Below are 11,664 nucleotides of genomic sequence, written 5' to 3'. Positions count from 1 at the left end.
ACAACATAGGTCGAGTCATCCCGGCGCGAGTGTGCTGCCAGGGGATGCCCGATTTAAAGAATGAACGGCTATAGGTTCTCTCAACCTGTTGCCACAGAGCCCTCCGCAACCTGGCGCGTTTATGCGACCACGCCGTGGCGGCGAGAGCTGGTGCGCGAGACGGAGGCTTCATACTCATACTCGTCTTCACTGCCACTAGAGCAGATGGAATCACTATCGTCATCGTAGCCACAGCGGGATCCGCCGCAGTCGAGCTTGACACGCTCGCCCTTGCGAGTAATACCATAGCGCTCGCAAGTGCAAGAGCTGACGTCGGAGCCGGGAGTGCTGTAGCCGGAGAGGGACGAGTTGGGTGAAGAGCTGTCGGAGCGGTAGGACAAAGAAGAACCACTGGAGGAGATTGGCGATGTGCTGAAGTCAGTGATGAACTCGTCCTCGATGTTGGCGCTGCCGAAGCGGTCGGCAAGCTCCTCAAGTTCCTCGTTGTCGTAGTAGGAAGCATCCAAGATGTGCTTAGTCGCATGGGGAGACATTGGCTTGGGGGCCTGGATCTGGGAGATTGACAGAGGGCGACCCTTGGGGATGTCAACTGAGAGCTTAGAGCTGTGGCGTGAGGATCGCGAAGATCGCGACTCCTTGTCCTTGGAGGAGTGAGAAGAGCTCTTGCTGCTGGAGGAAGACTTGTGCGACGATGACTTGGATGAGGACTTGGAGGAAGAGGAAGACTTTGAGGAAGACTTGGAGGATGAAGAGCGGTGGGACGAGGACTTGTGAGAGTCGGTGGGGACGTCAAGAACGTTCAGCTCACGGCCAGTGGTGGGCTCGATGGTTGAGGTGACGCTGGGGTTGTGGGCAACATGGTAACCATCGATGATGTAGTAGTACCAGTATCGTTGGCCAGCCTCAAGAGTTGAGTTCTGGAATCTAAAGGTGCCCTTCCAGGAGCCAGACTTGGAGGAGGACTTGTCCTTGGAGAGAGGGAGCTGACCGACGTAACCGTCCCAAGAGCCGAGAAGGTGGACAGTCTTGACGCCAGAGGAGACGCGGAGAGAGAAAGAAAGTTGAACAGCCGACATTTTGCTTTGATTTGATTTGATTCAATTATGCGTTTGAGTTGTCTGGTGAGTCGATGATGCGAACAATGAAAGTTTGATCAATGCAATATTGTTTGATAGTTGGCGCGAGCAAGTGAAATCCGTGATTTCTGCAATTAGATGATTATAACAGGCGGGACGAACAAAAAAAACAGGATAATCGTTAAATGTTGATGTCTCTAAGCTGGCCAGCAACTTATTGAGTAGGCTTTGGAGTTGACGGATATCTTTGATTAGAGACAACGAAAATTAGAAAGATAGATGTAGAGGCCGGCTCCACGGTGAACAACGAAAAACACAAAAGGGGGAGGGTAAGAGACCCAAGAACAAAAACAGGATTTGCGATTGAAAAGGACTTGCTGAAGAAGAAGAGAAAGAAAGAAAAGAGAGGCTTTGGGGGCGGGTGTTGGTCCTGTTTATAAGGAACGGCCGTGTATAGCGGCCACAGCCATTTTGCAAGGATGGATACATAGATCCAATATCCATCATCAATCATCATCAATCATGTGGATGGATGGATAGGTACCTACCTAGGAAGATAATTGTGATGGACCCAATGTATTGACAATAACATCTGTTGCCCGTGTGAATTACGAATTACAAGAAACAAGGACTCTTCAACTACAGAGACAACCAATCACAGACTGCAGACAAGGAAATGCCGAGTTCATGTCATCTACTATCACTCGACCCATCACAATTGAACGGTTCCCTCTTCCCTCCCGGGACAAGCGTGGGCGGTTAAGCAAGTGTGGATCAAGTAAGTGCGTGCATCAAGAGTGGGGCACAACCCATGCTAAATGCTGCGATATTTAGAAGCAGCCCCAGAGCGGGGAGAAACACTGCGCCAATCAGAAGCCCGTTACCGCTAAACAGGCCCAAAGAGCGACCCCCGTAGAGCGTCTATTCCAACGCCGTCATTGGCTTGTGGCACCGCTAGATTCGACATCTCGTCACGCTGCATCACAGCCAATTACCAACACCCGTCAACCACATCTCACATCAACCACTTGCATTTCAGCCATGCAAGGACGCAACATCAGTGTCATTTCTTGTACGGTCTAGACACCAGATTTGTCGGCTCTCGTGGCCTCAGCAGCACATTGAAATCTATGGATCATGCAAGGCCTAAGCTCATCGCACATCGCACATCGCATCGCCTTGCCTCGCATCTGCCGTAATGTTCTGCCTTTGACTTGCACTGCACCGCTTGACACCTCTGGCCACTATTGGGCCGCTCTCTAGTCGGGCGAGCTGTAGTGCAACCCTCGAGTTCATGCGCCCGACTTGAAGAATTGGTCCAGTCAATAATTGACTCACTAGATGGATTTGCTCTCAGAATCACGGCGGAACTGTATGCTCCGCTGTTGTCGTATTGGCGGTAGTATGTACGCCATATCACGCTTCAGATGCAAGTCGACAATGGTAGTGTGGGTTTGCCGCGTCTGCGCTACGCTTACAGAGTACATGACCCAGAAGAGAGACATGCGAATTGGCGGTGGCCTTCACCTACAAGGTACATACATATCGAGGCCTCGTCTAACTGTATCCCCCTATCCAGCCACCTCTGCTCGCTCCTCATTCTTATGCAGACTGAAATCTCTGATGACAAGTTATGACTATCATTAAGATGACCTCGACTCACAGACAAAATAAAACATGCCAGGCCAGGTGCCCGTTCGATAAGCATAATGGGTCTAAGCGTACTATCTCCATCTCCCCCTCTACGGCCCGTCCGCGTGTCCCCGATGCCTTCTACCTTCCCGGGTCTAGCATCGGTAGCATCAGTCCTCTCTAATCCATCTCTATGCATGCTATGCCTTTTAGCTTCGGCGGGTATGTGAGGTCCGTCACACTTACACGAAGTCGCCCACCACCGCTCTATTTACCAGGTTAGGTAGGGAACCGACAGAAAACCCAGGACTGAAGTCCCCAACGACAAAAAAGCTCAGACTGCATTAACACAATTCATCATGAAGTTAGCATGCACTTTGACCAGTTTATTCTTTTCCCCTCATATAATTTCCAAGGCACTTATGTAAATCTTCTGACACCGCGAGAGGCCAGGGTAACCAAGTCGTTCCCCATGATGGCTGCCTTTCGAAAGAGGGGGACTCTAGGGACTCCATGATACGGATGAAGGTTCCTCGTTGCGGAATCTCGGTCAGAGCGTGACCTTTCCTCTGCTTGATCGAATGGGCAATCGGTATGTCGAGCAGTGAGTCTGGGCTTTTGTTGTCCTTCTAATTGATACTGTATCGACAGCATAGAACACGGCTTTCCCACAGCGCGTGCCAATCACTTGGCAACAGGTCACTGGTACACTCAGATGGTCTTGCATGCCACGAACTTTGTCTCAGATAACACCTTTTCGCTCGTATCGATGTGTTTTTGTCCTAAGGTTCATGAAGAATAACACTTCACCATTAATATGCTGCATGGCACAAATCCAGTATATCTAGTAATCAAAACAGTCTACAAGTGACAAGTAATGTCTATTATTAGACATTTTGAATCATGTTTCAGCACAGTCAATGCCTACACTGTAGTACAAGTTGATACTTATTCATACACTCATAATATACTACAGTACCTTGACTGCCTACCATACCTAGTAGGTACATATAGATTAGTACTTAAGTAAGAAAGCGGGCAAGCGGTAGAATGTGGACAAAGGGCTTCAACTCCAAGCAAAATCGTGTTCCCTTTGCATAATACTTCTCAAAGGAAATAGAAGAAAGAATAGAGGTGCTAGTAATCATCAGATGAGAGGCCACAGTTGAGAATCACGATACTTGCTTGTTCAAGACATCTGTCGAATGTTGAGTCTGACAGAAATGAAACACAGATGACTTCATTTATGAGGTACATCAGAGAACTTTCTCAATGCAATAATGAGTCCCAATTGGAAATCTGGTAGCCCGTCACGTGGGGGACCCGTTTTGTGTCCAGATTATCCTTCTCTAAACACGTCGGGCCATCGCGTCTTTCATTCTCTGGACAAGCGTGATATATTCGACCTCAGGCATCTGAATGAACTTCCCTCTTAAAGATTGCGTTTTATGACCCTTACCGTAGATAGGTACTCAAATCAGAGTGCTGTGCTACAAAGGCTAGGAGGAGTTCCATTTCGTGTCCAGGGCCAGTTCATGGCATAGAATCTTAGGGTCTTATTTCCAACCTCCACTATTCCGTGCTTGAGTCATCCTCAGGACAATCTCAGGTTACCGTGAGATATCGAGACACGTTTCCTCTATTGAAACGCCAAATCTGTCGTCCTGTTTGCAGACATAGCCATCTCAGGTCGCAGACCTCACAGAATGACTACCCAAGACTGGTCAGTTGATGACGCCCTTGTTGGCAAAGTGACAAACTATGTTGAGGAATACATGTCCAAGTATGACGCATCGCACGACTTCAACCACATCAAGCGTGTCCTCCGTCTCTCGCAGCATATCCAGTCTCATACCCCTTCAACTCGCCAAGATTTGGTCACGCTGGCCGCACTGCTCCACGACGTTGGCGACAAGAAGTACCTCCGCCCCGGCGAGGACCCTTCTCGCATGGTAGCATCCGTGCTCATGTCCTTCGGTGCACCGCAGACCCTTGCCGACACCGTCCAGGCCATTTGTCTCGGCGTCAGCTACTCCTCCGAAGTTAAGGACCCGGCGCGGACACGGGCTCTTGTGGGCAAGTATCCGGAGCTGGCCGTTGTTCAGGATGCCGACCGCCTAGATGCCATTGGAGCCGTAGGTATTGCGAGGACGTTCGCATTTGGAGGTGCCAAGAGTCGGACATTGGAGAACACTATGGAGCATTTTGATGACAAGCTCCTGTTGCTTGAGGGCATGATGAAAACAGAGGAAGGGAGGAGGATGGCTAAGGAGAGGACGGAGAGGTTACGTTTAATGAAGGCATGGTGGCAAGAAGAGACTAGCGAGTAAAGTGGTCTTTTGAAGAAGTCATGAATATAAACCGAAGTCCAAGAAACAAGACACTGCCTTAGTCGAGTACAGTCGAATATGGATGGCATCTTACACCCCTAGAATCCCCACGCCGATAGACTAAAAACACAGTCAGTCTGGTTGGCTTACCGTCCCCGCAAGCCTTACGAGAGCCCTTACGAGCTAATTGGCCTCTTGTACTTGACCAAATTGGTGGATCTACATTGACTGTGTTGGCTGTCTCACATGAGAACCCTTACGGATTGGGAGTTTGTAGGGCGGGCAAGGCATCAGGTCGGAAGATTATTCGCAAAAAGGGAGGTACATAGAGCAAGACATAGCCATTCGTTATCATGAAGGCCGCCGCTTCTGTTTTTCCATTGCCCTCGTCTTCACTCACTCCGCGAACTTGACGACGCAGCACTGAACCCTTTATGATGGCTCCCTTGTGGCCTGTTACAATGGAAACGCTCCCCACAGAAATCGTTATCCAGATCCTTGACAACCTCCAAGCCCCGGCTATTAAGCAAGTCCGTCTGACGTCCCGGTTCTTCAACACCATACTTGCAAAGCGAACCTTTGAAGTACTTGTATCATTTCTCGATCCGGTCGTTGCTCAAGACACCCTTATGAGGATCGCGCGAGACCCAGAACGACGCCGTCGACGACCGTCTATCTGGTCACCAAGATGCAGCGTGCCACAGAACCTGCACATTGACGAATCGTTCCTAATGGCGCTGTGGGCTGGCTTGCGTGGGCAGTCATGGGCTGTGGAGATGGGTGCAAATGGGGTCAAGTTGGATATAGATAACTGGCAGATCGGAGTGGGGAGAAGCATACGCAAAGAGGAACTGAGGGAGGTTCTGTTTCGATATGCACTTTATTTGAGTTATATGAGCGAGTGTGAAAACGAACAAGACGTACCACAGGCTTGGGTTTTCAATGCGATCTGCAGCAAAGCATAGCTAGCACTGGGCCCTTTGCGCTATGGACTTCATTGTCTACCAAATGCTTAGACGTCGGACCAAAATACGAGACATTGTTCTATCTTCAACCCTGGTAATGATTTTATGTTTCAGAGAATAAGGGTTAATGGAACTGGGGAATAGCAATGTGTCTTAGCAACCGTCTATATTTTAAAAATCACCCTTTTAGGTATAATGTGAATCAAAGTCTAGTCTAAATGAATGGTCGCTAGTATTAAGTGTAGAAATTAGTTAGTATACAAGTCGTGTGCATGTGCTTTCGGATCTCATATAATGCATCCCCAATCCCGTCATCGCTAGGCCCAATCCATTGGTATCCGTAGCGGAAATAACCCCTGTTTGTAAACGCCGTTCGCTTTCGCAAACAAAATCAAATCATGCCCAAATGCTATGCTTTCATGCATCATGTAAGGATCGTAAGAAGTTTGTAGAAAAAAAGGTGTCTTGGTCAGGGCCCATCTTAGATCAGATAGGCGGCGGCGAAACCAACAATGGCGAGCAGGCCAGTGACGGCGTTCATGTGAGCACCAGCAGTTTGGACAGTCTCGGGAACATCAGAGGACGTCGAAGGCTCGTGGTCCTCTGATTCAGATCCACCATTGCCTCCCTTGCTGCCGCTGCTGCTTCCACCATGGGATCCGTTGTCCGTGCCATCATCGTTACCGCTCTCTTCACCCTGAGGAGTCTTTCCACCGTGGTTACCGGGATAACCGGGTGTGGTTCCATTGTGGTAGACGGGAGCACCACCAGTAGGAACAGGGTGATAGGTATGAGGAGGAGGGTTGACAGCAGTAGCGTTGTGGCCATGGTCCTTGGGGACGGTGTAAGTGATGGTCTTGGTCACGCTCTGGCCAGGATTGGTTGGATGAGGGTAGGCGTATGTCTGAGTCTTGGTGATGACTTCCTGACCCGGGTGAGTAGGTACAGGCTCATGAGGCTTGGGCTCAGTAGGGTTGGGGTAAACAGGCTCATGAGGCTTGCTAGGCTCAGTAGGGACCTCAGTAACAGGGCAGACAGTTGTGGAAACGGCGATGGTCTCGGTAGTGACATGGCCCACGGGGCAGTCGACAACAGTAGGGGGGCACTGGGTGATGGTATAGGTCTTGGTACTGTAGACAGTGCTGGTAGTGTACTCAGTAGGCTTGGTGACGTTGGCTGAGTGGGTGTACACAGTAGTGAAGCCAACAGAGGGCTAAGTCATGAAAGTTAGTACAAGTTTCGAAACATGAACAGTATACATTGCAACTTACGTTCTCGTAGTGAGCGTTGGCGACAGCAGCCGCAGCAGCGACGATGATTCCTGAAGACCTCATGATAGTGGTTGGTGTTTAGTGGTTGTGCTTGTTTAAACGAATGTACTTTGTCAAGGTATCTAGATCCTAGATCGACAGAGCTAATCTTTGAACGAAAGACGATGGTGTATAAGATGATGAGAGAAGGGGCTGGAGGCGAGGCAGAGCATTTCTTATATCTCGTCGACCTGGTGGCCTAAATTTGTTGGGTAGGTAAGCGAGATAGAGCGGAGCCGACTAAAGTCTTCGTCAATTCGATTCTATTCCAAGCCAATGACGGGACTAGCTCTTGTGAGCAGGGCTCATGATAAGCCCATGGCGAAGTGGCTGTTGAAAATGGCGATATGGATACGAGGTGTGGGTTGTCCGGTGCCAAGACCCTGGATCTCCGTATTGCTGACAGCTGTAAACCACCATTCACGGCACTCCCCCCATGTCCCAAAGAGGAAGACAGACCCAAAAGAGCCATGTTGCTTCCTTGGCTCTCGTTATCGTCAACCAGCAGCGGACCATGCCATGTCCACAGCTACTGCACCTAGCAAAGTCTAGAGCAAATCTCTGCATACAGGACCCACGGTGATAGCTGTTGGGCTCACCAAGCTTACAATTTCAAATTCTGTCTTGACCTGACCGTCAACGAGTAATCCAAAGACTTGGCAATGCACCCCTGTTGGAGAATTTCGAATTTGAAGCGACTGAGGGTCCAGAACGGAGTGGCATAATCAGAACCCTACGCGCATGTGTGGCTATGTCAGTATGTAACGATTCGATCTCGTGAGAAAGCTTAAACATCCAGTTGACGATGGCGGACGTAACGTCGGGTCAATCAGATGTGTAAGGCTGCCTTCGAGAATTGACAAGGGCTATTCTTGGAAAATGGCGTTCTTTGCGCAGGCTAGCGGTCCGCCACATGCCCTATGCCAGCGCCGGGGTTGCCGGGCCACGAGCATGGAGCCCGCCCATCTGAGCTGAGCCTCAGAACAGGTCCCCGGATCGCTGGTAGAAACAACCGAAATAGCTGGAATGTTTCAACGGCCTCCAGCGTCTGATGACTTCATCGTGTTTTAACCTCCGAATCTCGTGCTCTCCGAATCCAAATTTGGATTCTGTATCCCCCAAACAGATCTCCATGGGTGGCCTATGTATGTATAATCGGGTGATTGAGTGACGCAGTCTGGAGATGCATCAGTTCTTGTCATTATCTATGCAAACCGACAAACACGACCAATTGCTGAGTGATTGTGACTCAGTGGGCAAGTGACCATTACCAATAGCCCAATAGCCAATAGCCAAAAGCCCTCTCTTTGGAACCTCTCTTTGCACTTCCCTTTTACAAGGTGCGGCCGTCTCTTCCATCTCCATTCGGACATCAATTCGATATCAGTTTTGCTGATTCGTATTGATCACACCCTTTCTTTCCCTTGCAGTATCTTTGGAAAAGAAAGAAGAAAACCGGCGACAGCCACTAGCTCGGCAACTTTTATTGGCAGGGGTGCGAAAGATGCTAGCAAAAACTTTGTCAAAGTAACGTTGCCAAGGTTGTGCAAACTTACCAGCTTCAAAGTTACCCGTCGGGACCTAGAATTCTGTGGCTTGTCCTTACCAGTAGCATCATAGCCACAGCCTCATCGGCACTCAGCCTCAGATTCTAGCGTCATGCCCCATCCAGTAAGCTTTAGGGAACTGGACATGGCGACGTTGATAAATATAACGTGAAGCCTCCGTTCGGACTCGCAGCAGGGCCTCCGGCTCTATTGTGGGAATCGGCCCATGGAGAAGTCCGTTATGAACAGTAGGTTTGACTTCACCATCGGTTCGCAAACGCCACATAACGTGAGCTGTTCGTCTAGCCTTTATTCAGGTGACATCGGCGCGTCAACATTCTGCGGGTATGGCCAGGACAGAACTAGACAACAAGGCACGATACTCAGGTTGAGGGAATTAACAAGGCTGGCCATACAAATCCGACGGCGGCTCGTATCTTTGTCGCCATCAGCGCACCTCATCCCCGCACGCAGTCACTGCAAGATCAGGCTGAATGACCACTCACCTCGATTCTTGCGATAATCAGCCCATTGTGGGCAAGGACAGATAACGAACGCGATGATGGCCAACGCAGTGGTCGGTGACACTTCTAGATCTCAAGATCTCGTGGGACCGAAATCCTGGCCAGAGTCTTTCGTTGCGGGGATTTGCTGTTGAGTCCAGTGACTGGCAAAGCTCTGCATTTTTGCACTCTATGTAAGCTTATCGAGCTGCCCTGTCAATTTGGCCCAGGCTGCATCAGTGAGTGGGGGTCTATCAACCCAAGCAGTCCTTTCAGTGTACTGCCATGACGCTCGAGCCTTGCAAATAGTGGGTGGTCTGAGAGCTGGAGCAAGGAAGCGTTTGGTTCAAGTGTTGATCTACGGTGCTGCAGAAAATTGTGCCGCTACTCTACGGTGAGATGGGGTTCGTGATAACAATGGTTTTTCTCATTCTCGCACGTGGCTTATCAGCAAGCCAATTTGGCAAGCCTGGCAGATCGTTTCTCGTCCCAAACTATGGAGTTTTACAGACCGTCACATGGATGCCGATGTGGAGATTGGTATGTCGGTGGTCCTCTGGTGTCCAAATACGGTGAACTGGAGGCGGTTCTCCTTGTTTCGTTTCCTACACTGAGGGTCTATTGCTCATACAAGGGATAGCGATTTCCATCTGCTTGGTTTATCTGTGACTGCTTAGGCCACAAACCTCCAGAGCTTGTTGGATATTCCAACAGGACGATCGCTCAACTACAAGTATACAACTACAAATGCAAACTTACAAATTGTCGGACATCTCGACTACTACGTCGTGGTGCTGAGTATACGCTTCATATATGTTGAGGGCTTTGCAAACTTCCAGGGAAAGGCGGGGATCTTGGAATAGCTGCAGGGTAGTCCGCTCGCCTGCCAAATGATAAAAATGCACCCTGGAATAATCATAATTGTTATAGATAATGTTGCAAGCTATATTCCCATCCTATGATACTACGTTGTTCAACCTCTGGGAACAGCTAATGTCACTTGTGTCTTTCAGTAATGCTGTATGCTTTATGCACTGGCTACCCGCTAGGCATTCATAGGCACGTTGGACTTTTCTACAATATCCTTCTAGTACTTAGGGTCTACTGGCTGCGGTAGCACATTATCTTGATTCTCCACATAGGGTAGTAGGCAGTATTGTATTCACATGCGTGAAACGACGACTCTATATCATTAGTACTGTTTATGGGTATATTTGGATACCGTACCACACACACAGACTACCGTGCCATCCCATCGTGATGATGTGTTCTTCATATCAAGAACAAAGCTTTGTATGCCTGACGTAATACCCCTCACATATGCTCCAGGGTAACCGCCTCTCATAAGGTAGTCATCCACCCATAGGAGTTTTGATCACAATAAACACCGCTTGAAAGACGCAGGGACAGTAACTAGTCAGGCACAGAGAGTCCTTGTGATATCATATCGATCGAAATCATTTGCATGCGCTCATCAATAAGCTACGTCGATGTCCACTTGCAGGGCTGAATTTGAGACGTGCGAGGCCAATGTCTTGAAACCTGTCAAGACTGTTTGTTAGAGCATGCACTCCTAAGGGGTGCATCGAGCATGTCTGGGCCCTGTCAATAAAGTAGTAACTTGGTCACGGCGAGTTGACTGAGCATCATTTATTCGTCCAAGTCCACGAGTAGAATCAAGTGCAGGCTCAGACGTTTGACAATGTACCCAAGCGAGAGTCGATGGATATACGCAGTAAGCTGAATTACGGGCCTAGGTATCTTATTAGCCCCCGATAAGACGCAAGACTGAAAAAAGACGAAGAAGGAAAAAAAAAAAGGCTGGTAATCGCTCTGGTTGCACGACTTGCAGCAAATGATTTTGATTCGATCATCGAGACATGCAAAGGCAGGTGAGTGAACGGGGTGGAGAGGTGCTTTCAATCCTGAATGGCTGGTCAAGGCAACACTTATGCTGGCGTGCAGAAACTCAAGCTGGGTTGCCATTCATTCATAGTGGCTCTGTCACAACCCCGGAAGGGTTACACTTTAACGCGGTGGATTTGTCCCAAAAGCATGAGAAACTTGATGGTGGTGTTGTCATGGGAAGCACTTGAGTTGGCTTCCAGTGTGATTCAGATGGCATGGTCCGTTGAAAGGAACATACAGAGGACAAACACACGAATGCTTGGGGCGACCGACCTGAGGATATCCAATAGCATCGGATCGCCATTAAATCCCAAATCAAGACCTGTAACATTGTCAAAGAGGCATTCAGCCAGCCATCAATCGATCTGGACAACCTTGTTTGGGGCTACGTAC

General features: G+C 49.2%; 4 protein-coding genes across 4 annotated transcripts; 2 read left to right on the top strand and 2 right to left on the bottom strand.

Annotated features, from left to right (window-relative positions):
* Window positions 1–119: 119 nt before the first annotated feature.
* Window positions 120–1,076, bottom strand: FMAN_07497 (uncharacterized protein; the record flags this gene model as incomplete). The annotated part of the gene is made up of 1 exon (XM_041831127.1): window positions 120–1,076. The coding sequence occupies one exon, from the start codon at window positions 1,074–1,076 to the stop codon at window positions 120–122; it is 957 nt and encodes a 318-aa protein (XP_041681722.1).
* A 3,338-nt stretch (window positions 1,077–4,414) lies between these two features.
* Window positions 4,415–5,038, top strand: FMAN_07496 (uncharacterized protein; the record flags this gene model as incomplete). Its single annotated transcript, XM_041831126.1, has 1 exon — window positions 4,415–5,038. The coding sequence occupies one exon, from the start codon at window positions 4,415–4,417 to the stop codon at window positions 5,036–5,038; it is 624 nt and encodes a 207-aa protein (XP_041681721.1).
* Window positions 5,039–5,499: 461 nt separating this feature from the next.
* Window positions 5,500–6,003, top strand: FMAN_07495 (uncharacterized protein; the record flags this gene model as incomplete). Its single annotated transcript, XM_041831125.1, has 1 exon — window positions 5,500–6,003. The coding sequence occupies one exon, from the start codon at window positions 5,500–5,502 to the stop codon at window positions 6,001–6,003; it is 504 nt and encodes a 167-aa protein (XP_041681720.1).
* A 481-nt stretch (window positions 6,004–6,484) lies between these two features.
* On the bottom strand, window positions 6,485–7,337 carry FMAN_07494 (uncharacterized protein; the record flags this gene model as incomplete). Its single annotated transcript, XM_041831124.1, has 2 exons — window positions 6,485–7,216; window positions 7,275–7,337. The coding sequence occupies 2 exons, from the start codon at window positions 7,335–7,337 to the stop codon at window positions 6,485–6,487; spliced, it is 795 nt and encodes a 264-aa protein (XP_041681719.1).
* Between the last annotated feature and the right edge of the window lie 4,327 nt (window positions 7,338–11,664).

The sequence above is a fragment of the Fusarium mangiferae genome, assembly GCF_900044065.1.
Source record: "Fusarium mangiferae strain MRC7560 genome assembly, contig: FMAN_scaffold005, whole genome shotgun sequence".
NCBI classification, from domain to species: domain Eukaryota; kingdom Fungi; phylum Ascomycota; class Sordariomycetes; order Hypocreales; family Nectriaceae; genus Fusarium; species Fusarium mangiferae.
Note: the sequence above shows the minus strand (reverse complement) of the source record. Positions and strands in the feature narration are given on the sequence as shown.